The sequence below is a fragment of the Pituophis catenifer genome, unplaced genomic scaffold (genome assembly GCF_029215685.1).
Source record: "Pituophis catenifer annectens isolate HBS135680 unplaced genomic scaffold, rPitCat1.0.hap2 SCAF_3, whole genome shotgun sequence".
Classification (NCBI taxonomy): Eukaryota; Metazoa; Chordata; class Lepidosauria; order Squamata; family Colubridae; genus Pituophis; species Pituophis catenifer.
This window is the reverse complement of record NW_027256883.1, coordinates 146,920,946-146,937,545: the sequence shown is the minus strand read 5'-3', so window position 1 is coordinate 146,937,545 and position 16,600 is coordinate 146,920,946. Positions and strand designations below refer to the sequence as shown.

Sequence of the window (16,600 nt, the reverse complement as noted above, 5' to 3'; positions counted from 1 at the left end):
GGCCTTCCTCTCCAGGCCCCTCCCCTCTGGCATTGTCTCAAGTGCCGGCCGAGGGAGAGGAGACAGCTGATTCGAATCAGAGTGATGAAGAAACATCATTCCTGGACGCACGCCTCCGAAGGCGTGATAAACGTTTGCAGCAGTTTAGGAGGCGTGCTAGGGATTAGAACTGAGTCACTGGACCACACCCCAGAGACTATATAATAGAGGGTAGTGGTCAAGGATCCTTGTGACGAACAAAGCAAACCTTGGATAGTCACTAAAGCCTCGTCCAGAACTGCTGAGAGAAAGATTTAAAGTGTCGGACATTTGGACTCTTGAGTATTTATCTTTCTGTTTTACTTTGAAAATAAAGTCACTTGGCAGACGGTGTGTCTATCGCTGCCAAGTGGGAGATAAGACCTGGGTGCGTTCCAAAGTGTTTCCTTAACCCTCGACTGCCTGTGTTGGTGTGTGTGTGGGTACGGGGACAGATCATCTTCTTGTTGTGCCATATCCATCATCGGACGCTGGCAATCATGTTGGCAATCCTATTTTTCTCAACAGCTGTATGAAAAAGTGCTGCTGAGTTTTGTCCAAACTAGTCCCTTAGGTTTTGAAGCTATGATGTTCTTCTTCTGTCTGGGCCTCGTTTGCCTTCAATTTTTCCCTGAAGGATTAAGTAAAGGATGCTATATTTTTCTGGGTGTTGCATCACATGTCCAAAATATTCTAACTTTCGCTTTTTAATGGCCTTGATTATTTCCCTTTGCTTTCCCAGGCGGCTTATCACCTCCTCATTTGTGATTTTGTTAACCTAGCTTATACGTAACAGTCATCTGTAAATCCACATTTGAAATGCTTCTAGTTTCTTCAAGTGGTTTTCTGTCAGACTCTCTACTCCATAGAGCAGGATAGAAAAGATGTAACATCTGACAAGCCTGATTTTCACTCTTAGGTTGATGTACGAGTTATACATGCTGCTATTTATATTTAACTAGTTGTCAAAAGCCTTTTTATAGAACACGTGCCAAGTTAACTTCTTTATTCTCTGTTTACTGAATAACATGATTTAATGAAAAAGTAACCTATTTCATCAACTTGCTTTTTCTCTTCTTACATCATCTAGGTATGGTGAGCAAATCAACTGCTTCCAGCCCTACAGGATCACTGCACAACACCCCCACGCATCAAGCCAAACCACAAACTCTGGATCCTTTTGCTGACTTGGGAGCTCTTGGTGCAAATCTAGCAGGTTGACTGATGATTGCATGACCAAAACACATGTGTATTCAGAAGTGCATGTTCATATAACAGTCTGCTGTTATTAATGTCTGTTGCCTGCTTCTCTAGAATGAATAACCAAAGTCAACTCATGAATGGCAGATAGCAAAATGCTGCCATTTCCCCAGCTCTCAGAATTTCACACGGAGCTCTAGACAAATATTAAGCTATTGGAGGCTCTTCTAAATTTTAAATAAAACTAATGTAAGCCATAAAAGATTAAAAAAAAAAAGTAAAAAGAAAAGTGAAAAATAGAAAAAATCAAAAATCAAAGAACAAAAAGAAAAGAAAAGAAAAAGAAGCAACTTCCCTTCTTCCCAGCAAATATATACTTTAAAAACATATCACCACTTCTTAAAATATAACAAACTTCTTCACCTTATATCTCATCTCATTCTCAATAAACATAAAAATCCTCACCATTCTTCCTAATCAGTAAAAGTCCAGTAAGGGTTACCAGAAACAACCATTATAAACTTAATCTAAAAAATCTAACAAATCCACTTAACTTCATACTTTTATATTTATATCTCCTTGTCTGTTCTTAAGTAAATCCCCCAAACCTCACCAATCAAATACAACCAATAAAGGTTACCAGAAATAATGCCTCAACTATTTTAAACTTAAATAGAAAAAATTTAAATGTAGCAAATAACCTCTTATCATTAAAACAAAACCTTAAAACATTATTTTCCAGTTCTAGTAAAAAAAAAACTCCTTTAAAGATTGGTAAAAATAACCATAGCCCATTTTATCCTTGATCAAATAAGCACATTTTATATTCTTTCCCGTTACTCCCAAAGTCTTGATCTTAATAGGTCCTCTCAAATAATATCCCAGCATATGGTTTCTTTTCATTTATTTTTCTTTTCTCACAAAATCACCAACAACATTAACAAGTCCTTTTTGTAAATCCAGTATAAAAAGATTATGCAAGTCATTCTTCTGGCCTGTTATTCACATATCCTTTTTAATTATTAAACATCATCTAGCTTTATTTGTAGGTTCAGTTCATCTTGTTCCTTCTTAGTTAAATCTATATTTAAGTCAATTTCATTCCCCAGTAAAAGTTATTTCACTTCCATAGCATCATCTAGTCTCTCAATTACAGCAAAAAAAAAAAATCTTTTAAAGTATCTGCTGAATATTTTTTTTCACACACATCTTGCAGTGTATCCATTATTTTATTTGCTTTTCATGCCCTCTAGTGTCCAACATTTAAAGACCCAACTTATTACCCTGGAATGTAATGTAAATATCCACTGTTTCCCATGGGAAGGATTTTATAATCAATTTCAATGTTCTATTTCAAATCCTTCTGTTTCTGCTATTTTCCAAAAAATAATATTTTTTCAAGTCCTTAAATTCATATTTAAAACACTTCTTTCACTAAGGATAAAGAGACTTACCCAGTGAATGTAGTAGAAACTTGTCAGTCGAAAGGTTCTTAATATTTTGTAAAAAGATAATTTAAACATTGATTAAGAAATGCGACTCTGTTGAACTTTTGTCCTTAAAAGGCTGCATTACAACTGTAAGGTTAGATGGTATTCTATCTACTCCCAACCACTGAACTCATAAACCAACTGCAAAATTGTGGTCCTGTGGTCTACTCATGAGAAGTGGTTATCCAGAATACATGCGGGTTATTTCATGATCTCTCCTTTTTCTGGAGAGATTTTGCCAGTGCAGATCCAGCATCCAACTGTGATCTCCATCATAAATGTCATCCCATGTTGGCAAGACATCTGGCTCTGCATAGCATTCATTAGAAGTCTCAATTCTAGTAGAAATTCTAAGGAGAACTCTGAACAATTCTCTTGTTTTGTCAAGCTTCTTGTCCATTCAAATGTCAACATAGAGTGCTTATGTGTCAGACACCCAGGACAGATTGAGAATTTTGCCTGTGTGCTGCACATATCAGGAATTGGTGATACTGGATTTGTGTTAAGGATTCCACAAATGATAGCTTTGAAGACATGGCAATGACTATGCTGGGTTCTTTTGAAGTAACTCAGAATTTCATGGGTCTGCTACAATCTGTTATTTTCAACTTTAAGTGCTGATATTTGGACAATATGCATGGGAGATTTTTTTTTTTTACCACCAACCTGTTAATTTGCCTCTTGACCTCAAGATATTATATCTAGTCAGAAGAATTGGGGGGGGGGAATTCTTAAGGGCATCTATAATTAATTTACTGCTAGAAAAATAATAATTGAATCTAGAATATCCAAATAGTTATAGTTCTATGACTTATTCCCAGAGAAGAGTCTAAAACGAGTGGAGTTCATTTTACTGATTTTGACACTGATTCCCTTGGTGGCCCAGTGGGATGATTTTGCTAAGAGAGATAGAGAGTGATTATGATATCCTTCTATGTGATAAAGAATTTGGCTTTGAAGTGATTTCCTTCAGACTTATATGACTCACCCCAGAATCTGTGATCATTAAAGACATAATATTTTAGAGGGAGGAATTCTCATACGTTCAGATTTCCAAATACTAATAGATTGTGTCATATATGTGTGTCAAGGTTGACTCAGCCTTCCATCCTTTCTAAGGTAGGTAAAATGAGGACCCGGATTGTGGGGGCAATAAGCTGACTTTGTATAAATATACAAAAGTATGAAGGCTATTGCTTAACGCCTTGTAAGCCGCCCTGAGTCTCTGGAGAAGGGCGGCATATAAATCAAATTAATATATATATATATATATATATATGTGAATAGTTTGATTAATGATCTTCACCAGTACATTATCTAAATGGTGAGCAATTAGAAGTTACATATCTCATTCTATCTATCATTGCAGCTTTGGTTTTGGTATGAGAAAAATTGCCCAATACAATTAAGGAAATAAGTAAGCACATATTAATGCAATCCAATTAACAGATCATAAAATGTATGGAATTGTCCATTTTTCAATATCTTTCCAACACCTTTTATAAAATGCTTTGCCCTCCTTTTTCATTAACCTTTAAAGTCTACTATGATCTTTAACAACTACATTTATACTCTTCTCTGCTGTTTGCTGCCTCGTTTGTTTACATTTCGCATTCATATTGAAATAAGGGCCATCTTTCCTGGCTTGGTTTTCTGCTGGTTTGCAGAATCAAGGCCAAATGGATAATTGATGTGATGTGGCTATTTGTGGTTATTATCTTTTTTATTTATGTCACAGTATCATGGGGTTCTTTTAGAACTGGAAGTGGAAGTGACACACAAAAAAAGCTTTATGCTTTTTTTTTACTATTTACAATGAAGCCATTTATAGCAGTTATTTACAGCAGATATATACACACAGTTTCAATGTTCTCCCAATGTCAGGATTCCTCCTATGTCTCCCTCTCTCCTCCTTCCCTACCTAAGAGAGATGATCCTCCTTTGTTCTCCTGCTTCCTCCCCCTTTTCTGGGCTTACCAAGAGAGAATGAAAAGAAAGGAATGGGCTGGATTTACTGTAATGTGCTTAGCATGGTTTGACTTTCTTCTGGATCTACTCAGCTACAGTACTACTACTCCATTGGTAAAAGAACCTTTCTCAGGATCCTCTGCCTCTCAGTCCTTCCTCAGAGGGCTTTGCCAATAACCCATGAACCCCTTCCTTCCTACCTTGAGCCTTGTGTCAGGGTTTCAAGTAACACACCCATAGAAAGTAGAACTCCAAGGCAGGCAAATTCCTCAGTTTTATTGGATGCATCATATTGGCACAACTGGTGAAAGCTGACTCTAAAAATTCCCGTAGCTTTCACCCAAATAAAAGTAACAGTTTCCCAATTCCCCCAAGTCACTGGTCATGCCGTCCAATTCAGGTGCTGGCCGGTTGCTTGGTTACTTCACTCCTCCTCTGGCCAGCCAGCTGTGAGAATGTCCTTGGTTTCCACAGGAAAGCTTTATTATTTTGGCTACAAAACCCCATCTAACTATCTCCCCCTTCCCTCTGTTATGTGGCAACCCTGAAGCCTCCAAGATGGCCTCAGCCATGTTCACTCCAGGGTTGACACCTTGTGAAGATGTCCTCTCTCTGGGCCCTCACTTCTTTTCTTTCAGGGAAGTCCCCTGTGGACCTTTCTTTTCTCTACCCAACTGGCAACTGCTCTGCACCTCCACAAAACTTCACTGTCCAACTTCTGTCTCCAACTATATTTTACACCACATTTCTCCCTCTCTCTCTATCTCTCCCCTCTCTCCCTCCCTCTCTCTTCCTCCCTCCTTCCTTCCCTCCCCCCCTTTCTTTTGGGATCTGACCAGCAGCATGTCCCTCAGAAACTGAGGAGGTGGGTACTTCCTCCCACCCAGGGCTGTTGTCCCCAACACCCATATATCAGACTGGCCCAATGGGCCTGTTGTTTCTACATCTCCTCACATCAGCCCTGGCTAGCAGTAGTGACAACACAGATTGCCTTAAAGCCCAAGATTGAGCTGCTTCTCCCTTTTTCTCACTCCCTTTGTTGACTCACACCATCAGCTATGCCAGGCCATATGCCACAAGTCAGTATTATTTATTATTTATTAGTCCAATTTATATGCCGTCCTTCTCCGTAGATTCAGGGCGGCTTACAATGCATTATAGCAATAGCCTGCATACTTTTATGTATATACCTGCTTATTAGGGCTTTCGCCCCCACCCCCAAGTGGTGTTGTTCTATACAAAGCTGGCTTATTGCCCCACAATCCGGGTCCTCAATTTACCTACCTCGAAAGGATGGAAGGCTGAGTCAACCTTCAGCCTGGTGAGATTTGAACTCACACTAATTGCAGAAAGCTGGCAGCTAAGTGCTAGCACTTAACAGCACTTAGTCCGCTGCACCACCGAGGCTCTTTATCAGTAATAGGGAAATGATACAAAGATGCAAGCAAAAGTAAAACATTAGGATTACAATTGGTAATGTCTTATAATATATTCTTAATGAATAGAATGATGGCTTAAATATGATGGACAAGTCTCTTGATTATGCATTTGAGTTGATTGGGTGACTTTTTGTTTCACTCCCCACCTACATCCCAAACAGTCAATCAACCCCAACTTCATCCTGCATTTGAAAGTAACAGGACATATCATTTTATTTGTTCTGGAGAAGTTGAAGGGTACAGCCATTCTCCACTCCCACTCCCAAATCTATAGGAAATTTACATTGTAAGATCTGTGTTCCTATATATTATTACAGAGTACAATAATTGTCAGCATTTATAATCTTGAAAATGATTATATTTATATATTAAGTTTTATTTATACTTCCCATGACTTGATACTTGGTTATAGGTGTAACAATTCTCATTCTGGTTTCTTACTAAGCCAAACATAACATTAATACACGTCGCTTTACTTCACGTTCCAGGTTGTCCTTCCTTTGCCAGCAAACCCACTACACCTACAGGAATGGGAGGGGTTTTTCCTCCTATGGGATCACCACAGAAACCATCTCCCCAGCCAATGGGAGGTGGCAGCTGGCCACAGGGCCCTGGATTCCCTAAGCCTCAAACCCAGACTAAACCTCAACAAAGCATGCCTCATTCTTCTCCGCAAAATAGGCCGAATTATAATGTGACTTTTTCTGCAATGCCTGCTGGTCAAAATGACCGTGGAAAAGGATCAGGCAGTTCTGGTAACTGAACTTTTAATTTTTTGAACTATGTTTTAATGCAAATAGTATGTTGCTTGGTAGGCTACAAAGTGCGATATTTTCATGGCCAAGTCTCAGTTATAAATGACGTGTCTGAAATTAAACTAGACACTATAGTTCTAAGAGTAACTACACATCAGCTTGCTCCAACCAGATGCCCTCTATGGGTTTTGGAAATATAACACCCCAAATTAGAAATTGTTAACAGGGATCATGGAAGTGGCAGTCGTAACACATCTAAAGGGCCTAGGAAGACTGAATTAGATATTATTGCAGAAATGGTGCTGCTGCATATTATAATAATAAACCAATATTTGTCCTTCTTCCCAATGTCCTTCTTCACTTATAAGTGAAGAAACAGCAACATATAGATTTCTGTAAATTTCTGGATTTTAGATTGTAACTCTTAGTATTCTTCGTTGTTGGCAAGGTCATTTCACTAGATGTGGAAAGGGAATAACAAAACCCAGGTATACCAGGGGTGAAATTCTGACAGGTTCTGGAGAACCGGTAGCAGAAATTTTGAGTAGTTCGAAGAACCGGCAAATACCACCTCTGGCTGGCCCCGGAGTGGGGTGGGAATGGAGATTTTGCAATATCCTTCCCCCAGGAGTGGGGTGGCAATGGAGATTTTGCAGTATCCTTCCCCTGCAATACCCACCAAGCCAAGCCCACCAAGCCACACCATGCCCACCAAGCCACGCCCACAGAACCTGTAGTAAAAAAATTTGGATTTCACACTGAGGTATACCATTTTACAGCAGTATACTTGTAATTAATTTGTTTTAGTTACCACATGTTCACATGAGTTTAAAAGAGCTGAGCTTCTCAAAGGCAAGCGAAAATTATATTCATATTATTTGAACTGCTGAGCGAGTTTAAGTCCAAAATGCGCCTATCTGATAAACCAAAGAAGAGGGAATCTTACTCGGATAGGTAGGCTAGAAAAGGCAATATATGGAGTGCTAAATTACAAGTAGTCCTCAACTTATGACCATAATTGAGCCCAAAATTTCCACTGCTAAGTGAGACAGTTGTTAAGTGAGTTTTGCATTTAATGACCTTTCTTGCCACAGTCGCTAAGTGAATCACTATAGTTGTTAAAGTTAGTAACAGTTATTAAGTGTATCTGGCTTCCACAAGGATTTTGCCTGCCAGAACTTCACAAAAGGTGATCACATAACTCCGGGACACGGCAAGCGTCATAAATACATGCCAGTTGCCAAGCTTTCAAATTTTGATCACATGACCATGGGGATGCTGCAACAGTCATAAGTGTGAAAAATAGTCACTTTTTTCAATGTGATTGTTACTTTGATCACTAAATCAATGGTTGTAAGCCAAGGACTACCTGTATCCATTACAAAAAAGTTCTGTAATTGAATTTCTAGTGACATGCTGTTGTGGAAAGCTCTGCTTACAACATTAGCATTGCAGGAGAAAGTATAAATGCCCATATTTTTCCCTGCTGTAGATGCCTATGTATTATCATGTTTGGCTTAAGTTTTGTGATGCAGTAATTTGATCGTGTTAGAGAAATATTGAACTATCTCAAATCATGAAGAATAATACTTATTTTTATTTTACTGTTCAGATTCTAAGCCCAAACTGTCTGCTGATTTTGAGGATCTCTTATCTGGTCAAGGTTTTAATGCTCATAGAGACAAAAAGGGTCCCAGAACAATAGCAGAGATGCGAAAAGAAGAAATGGCCAAAGAAATGGATCCTGAAAAATTAAAAGTAAGCATTGGGATAGCTCTTAGAAAATTTCAAAATAAAGTTTCAAAGATGTAATAGGATGTATTAGTAATTAATTGTACATTAATTATGTATGCCATACAAAAATAATGTCGATATGCTATAGAAGCTTCTCAGGATATTTTGCATTGGGGTTTTTTTCTTTATAATTTCAAAATGTTAGCATCCACATGGTGACAGTGATGGTAGAAAGGAGGGGACAGAAAATCCCATTGAGATATTCAAGAGAGTAGTTTGAGATTTCTATATGATGAACTAATCATGGTTGTTTTCTGGAATTTTGAAACAGTCTAACCAAGTTTAGTCTAATACAGTGTTCCCTGGAACCGCCTGGACTGGTGGCTCAGAGGGGGGAAAGAGGGGATGATTTTGTTGGAAGGACAGGGGCGTGTGTGCGCGCATGTGGCCACGCACGCCCATGACATTCACAGTGATGCTCGTGCGAGTGGGGCCGCAAGCACCTGCAATGAGGTTTGTGCAAGCGTGCTGATGCTTGCACAAGTGGGGACATGTGCACACGCACATGCACGCACACTTGCCAGCCACTCATGCGTCCCAGTGGCAATTAGGCCACAGCCCAATAGAAGGCTGCGGTCCACAAGTTGGGGAGCTCTGGTCTACCGTAATAGGAATAATTACATCCACCTGTTTAGCTGTTTGATTCAGGATTTTATCTCTCTACACAGATCCTTGAATGGATTGAAGGGAAGGAGAGAAATATAAGAGCACTGTTATCTACCATGCATACAGTGCTATGGGAAGGAGAAACAAAATGGAAACCTGTGGGCATGGCCGATCTTGTAACTCCAGAACAAGTGAAAAAGGTTTATCGGAGAGCAGTACTTGTTGTTCATCCTGATAAAGTAAGAAACAATGTCTTGGGATTCAGGTCTTACAAAACTAATATTCTAGTTCTATGTATTGCTGCAGGTAACTTCAGATACCCAAACAATTGTACATTGTTGTTGCCATTATTACCTTAAAATATTAAAATCTTCTACATGAGAGGGTGTTTCTTGGGATATACAATGTATTATCAAGTGTGATTCATCTTGATAATCTTTCATTCATACTAGATCTACACAGCCTGGTGAGAAGACTTGAAATTGATTGTCCTGTTAGGAGGAAGAGGAGAGAGATGGTTTAGGTGTGAAATCTCAGGATAATTTGCAATATTTCTCTTTTCAATATTAAAAAAAGTCTAGAAAGTGTCAATAGGTTTAATTTAACTAGGAAAAAAAGATTTCTTGTCTTTAATCCTCACAATGACTTTTTTTAATTAAAAAAAATCGTGATTTGAAAAACTAATAGCCCCAGGTTAGAAATAAATACTTAAAGCACTCCATAGATCACTAGGATTAAGGTTTGATTTTGTGATAAGCAAAATATTTTTTTTGCCAATTAAGGCTACATTAATTGGCAATCACTTGCCAGCTGACAAGAGTTCTATAATGCAAGTATTTCTTTAGAATAAATGAACATGTACAACCTATATCAATCCCACTATAAATGAACATGTGCAACATTAATTTTATTGTCATTTCTTTGTTGCTTTGATTAGGAAGACTTTCCTTAGATAATCAAACTGGATAAAATGTGCACTGTTCCACGAATGAATAATATAGGTTTGTGGTTTGATTTGTTTCAAAAACAAGACTTAGCCTAACCATCTGTTCGTTTGTCATGGAATAAATCTATGGGCTTATCTGCACTGCCTGGTTGTCCAACTCTTTTTGGAGGACAGAAATAGACAAGGTCACCCTCTAGGAATCCTCATTCACTTTTGCAGTGACCATGGGGCTCTGCTTCTGAAATAGATTTTTTCCTATTGCCTTGTCTGGAGGGGGGTCCTGTCAGTTTGGGATGAAGGCTTTAGTTGGCTTCAGATTGGTCTTTGTACTTCATGGGGCACTTTATGGAGGAAGGGCGGGCTTCAGCTGAGTATTTGCTCTTATATCATTTAAACCAGTGGTCCCCAACCTTTTTATCGCCGCGGCCCGCTGAGCGCGCGCAGGGGTGGGGCCGCGGCCCGCTGAGCGCGCGCAGGGGTGGGGCCGCGGCCCGCTGAGCACACGCAGGGGTGGGGCCACGGCCCAGGAGCCTTTGCGCAGGCCCATTGCGCACGGCCCAGGAGCCTGAGCCTTTGCGCAGGCCCATTGCGCACGGCCCAGGAGCCTTTGTGCTGAAGCGTTCCTGTCCCCCGGCCGCTGCGCGGCCCGGCGCCAGGTACTTCACGGCCCGGCACCGGTCCGCGGACCGGGGGTTGGGGACCACTGATTTAAACCTTTCTGCTACTGTAACTGAAGCAATACCACAGTCAGTATTATTCTTGCCTTGAAAGTCAAATTTTACTGGTTCATACCCCAATAGAATGTTAAAAAAATTATTCTCATTCTCTCTCTCTCTCTCCTCTCTCTCTCTCTCCCTTCCTCCCTCCCTCCCTCTCTTTCTCTCATGCACACACACATTTCTCTTGTGAGGTTCCTAATTCTCCTTTGGCTTTATTATATATTTTTTATAAAATGAAGTGTGACCATTTCACAATTCCCCCACCCCCACCTAAAAACCTTTTCACCTCAGGTGACTGGTACAAAGCTAAGCCCTAGCCATAGTGTTTGTTTTTGTTTTTAATTAAAAGTCCATGGAGAAAAATGGATTTGCCTAAGCAATCCCAAATTTCTGTTGGATATTTCTGTGTGCACGTACTTTTCAAACGGATCTTTGTACTTATTGAGACCTGTTGTTTTGCTTTTCTTTCAGGCTACCGGACAGCCATATGAACAATATGCAAAGATGATTTTTATGGAGCTCAATGATGCCTGGTCAGAATTTGAAAACCAGGGCCAGAAGCCTTTGTATTAGCATTCCTCCTCAGACGTTGCTGTAGATCTGTGCTAGTGCTTGTATTGTTCCTTGCCACATGATTTTCACAGCTGAACTGATGTCTGGCTGGAGATGTAAAAGTATTAATACTAGCCCAATTTAAAAAAAATACTCTTCATGGACAGGAACAAAAGAGAAGGCTGATCTTCATGAATTACAGATGCAAAAAGAAAGGAGTTCTTGGGACTGATTTATAATGTTCTTTCAGATTTAAATAGGCATTCTAATAAACTAGGATTGTTTGCCTTGGAACAGGTGAGATGAAATTGTCTCTTTGCCTTTAGCAAAAGGGACTCTGTACCACCTTGGATGTGGCTTGATTTTGAAGTTTGTATCCAGAACTAACTCAAACTACGGTACATCTTCATTCGTATGCAGTTATTTAAAACACTCTCTTTCTTATCCCAATTGGCCCTTAAATTGTTTGTTTTATTATATTTTGAATATGTCAGATAAATAATTGGATTATGTTGCTGGTAACTTATTGCAGCCTTAAGCATAGTATTGCATTTCAAGTTTGAGATTTAAGCAGACATTCTTCACAATAGTTGAATTGGGAGTTGCATCTTTAAATAATCTATTATGTTAAATCAGAAACCTCTGGGAGATGATATCAAAATCAGTAGCATGCTGTGTTGACTGTTCTGCACTAATAGAAACTGAGGGTGTGGTTATATTGCAAGCTTTTAAAATTCCCCATTGAGATATATTATCTTCTTACATACAGGTGAATCCTTGACTTTTCCTTTAATTATGTTCTTCCAAAATTTTAATCGAGTTCAATTGAACATAAGCTTCCCAGATCATTTTTAATACAACTTGAGTGCAACATAGGCTCACCTTCTAAGCCTCTGGAAATAATTTATTTTGTTAACTTATTCAAATGATGAAATCTTACCTACGATAGATATATTGAGTCAAAAAGCAATAAAATACAAACATCTGTATGGTACCTATGAAGATAAGTGTTATTTTCACCTTCTTACAAAACTAATTTTACATAGTACTCTTTCCGCAGAGACACACGTAATGGCGATTTTATTTAGGGGTATTTCCTGAATGAAATCCAGTCACAGGCAACTATGCCTTATTTTTCCTCCTAAACAACTGTCATTAAGTCAGCTTAAGTCAGGAACAACCGTGTAGACCTGGACTGAGTATTATTGACCCTGAAGTGACTTTTGAAAATCGTATTTCTCATTTATTGAATGTATGGTAACACTGCAGTTCTGTCACACACTAGAATTTATTATACAGCCTATCTCCTCATAAAGCTGTTCAGAGATAGGTCTAAAAACACTGGGTGGAGGAAAATTGTCTGCATTTTCACTAGGAGGCTAGTGGATGGGCAGAAGTTTTCACTTTTTCTGAAAGGGAGGAATTTCAAGGTAATGTGAAAATCTTTGTCTATTTAGTGTTTTTAAGACAATCTGTTTTTCTGTTCTGATTTTCTAGTGAGAAACCCTTTTCTGCAGATACAGCATGTCAACCAGCCTACATTTATTTTTATATTATATGCCACCTTTTTGTTATATCGATCCATTATTTATTGCCATTTACTGCCAATGTGAATCAAAAACATCAAGTTCTCCTTTTTTTATATATACAAGACATTAAGATGTTTGAAAAGTATAACAAACTGGATGTTATTTATTAACATATTATGAAATGTTTTGATCAAGTATGTGCTTGTCTATTAAAAACATTTTGGAATGTGAATTATGTTCCTGTGAATGGTTTTACTCCTTTATTTCCACCTGTAGATGCTTATAATGCTGTAAATAGATTTAATTAATATAGCAAACATTTTTTGAGATTTTACCAATGATTAGCTTAGTGTATCAAATTTATTATTTTTATAACTCCAGCTAACTCAAGTTTATGTGAAACACAAAGCAATCCTTAAGTTTCATCTAATTCAGCATCACGAAAAATTAATCCAGTTTAAACACCTCCTCTAACTGCTGTGTTTTATGCATGAAAATGAGACTTGCTATGCGATCAAAATGACAGAGACCAGGCAAGGTTTCCTCTTCTGTCTTTTTGATGCTATCAGGAAATAACACTTTTATTCAGGTGTATCAAGATTTTTTTTTCTTTTTGTAAATCTGCAGTAAGCCCATTGAACTGTGAATAGTCTGAAAGATCTGTATATATTAAAAACTTCAAAGAACTCATTCCATTTGATTTGTATTTATTCTTTGTGGAATAAAAGTTTGAAGATGTGGAAGGATAATAAGATGTACAGCTACATCAAATATGATGACATGGAAATGGTAAATTCGAATCCATTTTCTTTTTTAAATAAGCCTATAAAAGTCTGTGGTGATTGATCCCTCTCTACCAGTACAATTTTCTGAATTTATATTCTGGGGAACCTCCAAACGAAAGTTCCTTGTTCAATTATTATTTCATGGAATTTTGAAATATATAAAAATGATGCTGTCTTCTATCTATAGCTTTCCTGTGCTTCGACACTTTAAAAAAAAATCTCTTCCTTATGAAAGAATATCGACTATTGCCTTTGGATTAAATTCTACCAATGTCCTCTGGGTATGAATGATCAGAGAAGCAATAGATTAAATCGATATAAAAGAAGTATCAATTCTTCTTCTTCTTCACAGCAGTCTAACTCTTTAATATTATGCTGTGTGCAAAAAAGGTGCAAGTGAATGGACTTTTTTTTGTTGAAGCCACTTCATTTTGTTAGGAGACAAATTGTGCTGATGAAGTGCTTTTCTTATGTAGTTGTGGGCATTTAAGGCAGGGAAACATTCACAAGCATATGCCATATTCATATTTCAGAGCCAGTTAAAAAAAAAAAAGATTCCAGGGTGAAATAGCCATAATGCACAGATGGTACTGAGAAATAGATTAAAAAGTATAAAATAGGCATTTATAATTCAGGGATTTATTCGCTACAGCAGCCAATGGTAAGACCAGAACCAACCAATGGAAGCTTGGTAGACAGATCTAAACTTGAAATAAGGAGGAATTTCCTGACTCTCAGAGGCATTAATAAACGGGCAGGAGGGAGGATGGCCGGCCCTCCTTCATTTCGCCTGGAAGAGTGGGGGAGGAGAACTGCGCAGCAGGGGTCCAGTGGAGTGTGCGTGGCTCCTGGCTTTGCCGCTTTCTTCCTTTGGGTGGGAAGCCCCAAACCATCCTCGAATCCCCACCGCACCCCCTCCCTCCCCTTCTCTGCTATGCGTCTTCCCATTGAGCCCCCAGAGAACATCTGTGTAGGGAGGACGGAGGGGGCCCCTGAGTTTCTGCTGTGGTGTGGAGGGCTGCAAAGGCCTGGTCTGAAAAGGTAAGGGTGATGGCGGGGGATGCAGAAGAGGCTGGGCCAGAGACAGAGATAAACAGAGAGAGAAGGAGAGAGAGACATAGAGAAATACAGAGACACGGGGGTGGGAGAGAGACACATACAGAGATACAGAGAGAGAGGATGGGGGAGAGAGAGAGACAGAGAGATACAGAGAGGGTGGGAGAGAGAAACAGAGATAAAGAGAGGGGGAGAGAGACAGAGATACAGAGGGAGGGAGAGAGAGACATAGAGATACAGAGGGGGGAGAGAGAGATACAGAGGGGGAGAGAGAGACAGAGATATGGGGGAGAGAGAGATACAGCGGGGGAGAGCGAGAGACAGAGATACAGAGAGGGGGGAGAGCGAGAGAGACATAGAGGGGGGGAGAGAGAGACACATAGAGAGATACGGGGGGGAGAGAGAGAGATACAAAGAGAGAGGGGGAGACAGAGAGGGAGGATTTTGTGGTTCCCATTGTTTTTTAGCAACCAGTTCTCTGCCCTAATCACCAGCTGGGTAGGCGTGGCTTGGGGGCTGTCATGTGACTGATGAAAGTGAGTGATGTCGAGTTGGCCACGCCCACCAAATGTTCGTGGAGAGTTTGGAACTTCAGCCTCGCTCTTTTAGCCCAATGTAAGCACCAGACTGAGCCACAGCAACGCGTGGCCAGGTACAGCTAGTAAATAAATAAATAAGGTCTTCACACTGCTCTAGAATTAATCATTCGAATGATTTTCTTTCCCTATTACCCTCTTCATCTGGGAAAAGAAGAAACCCATTTCATGCTTTTCTAAACATTTTGATCATGGGTAAAACTGCTTTTGAGGAATCCAAACAGTAAAAACTGGAATTTCATTTCCTGTGCCATTACAGATTTTTGCGTAGGTATAATATGTTCTAAAAATGCCAAATCATTTCTAAACATCAGCAGGCCTACAGGACAACATAAGAATCAAAGTATTCTGTTGTATGTTGAGTGATTTTTTTTTCCAGACAAGCTTCCCCACCCCTCGGCAAGTTATCCCCCAAAACAAATGCTTCTTAAAATTAAAACCGGACGTAAATTTATTTTCCTCGAAAACTGAGGTAACAGTAAAGCAAAAACCAGTTCATTTTAGTTCCAAAGGTGCTTTTTCAGGAGGTAACTGGACTTTCTGGTTTTTCTTCAGCTCTGGCTGGATGGTGAGGAATGGAGGATTGATTCTCCACCATCCAGCCAGGGCTGAAAAAGCTTCTTGGATGAGAAGTGAAACGTCGTCAAAGAAAAACCAGTCCAGCTGCCTCTTGAAAAAGCACCTTTGGGACAACCATGACCTGGATGACTGAGAATCTCCATAAATAGTTCATTTTAGCTTGCAAATTCTCCTTTTCTCCTAAAAAGATACTCAGACAAAAGTCAGCCAGCTGGTTCTCAACACGAGGGCTTGGTTGCGCTTTAACAGAATAACAGAGTTGGAAGGGACCTTGGAGGTCTTCTAGTCCAACCCCCTGCTCAAGCAGGAGACCTTATACTATTTCGGACTTCATTCCTGTCCTCTAACCAGATGCTAGATCCAGGATGATGGCTGTTAACAGAGCAACCTGCACCTACAACACCTGGTTTTATACTTTTCATGTATTATTACCGGTTGCATGATTGTTAAGTGTTTGCTACACAAAACGTTTTCTTTCCTGAGTTCCACAAATCAAAGGTACTAATGAGAAACTTTACCAAAGACATAACTAAGCCAGTACAGTAATACCTACATATAAGAATGATAA

At 39.3% G+C, this 16,600-nt stretch overlaps 1 protein-coding gene across 1 annotated transcript in view; it reads left to right on the top strand.

Annotated features, from left to right (window-relative positions):
- DNAJC6 (DnaJ heat shock protein family (Hsp40) member C6) overlaps window positions 1-11,508 on the top strand; it is a 55,936-nt gene extending 44,428 nt beyond the window's left edge. Inside the window, exons 15-19 of the mRNA XM_070939486.1 lie at window positions 1,109-1,219; window positions 6,604-6,870; window positions 8,483-8,628; window positions 9,333-9,509; window positions 11,407-11,508. Coding sequence (XP_070795587.1) covers window positions 1,109-1,219; window positions 6,604-6,870; window positions 8,483-8,628; window positions 9,333-9,509; window positions 11,407-11,508 — 803 coding nt within the window. The remainder of the gene's footprint in view (window positions 1-1,108; window positions 1,220-6,603; window positions 6,871-8,482; window positions 8,629-9,332; window positions 9,510-11,406) is intronic.
- The last annotated feature ends 5,092 nt before the right edge of the window (window positions 11,509-16,600 follow it).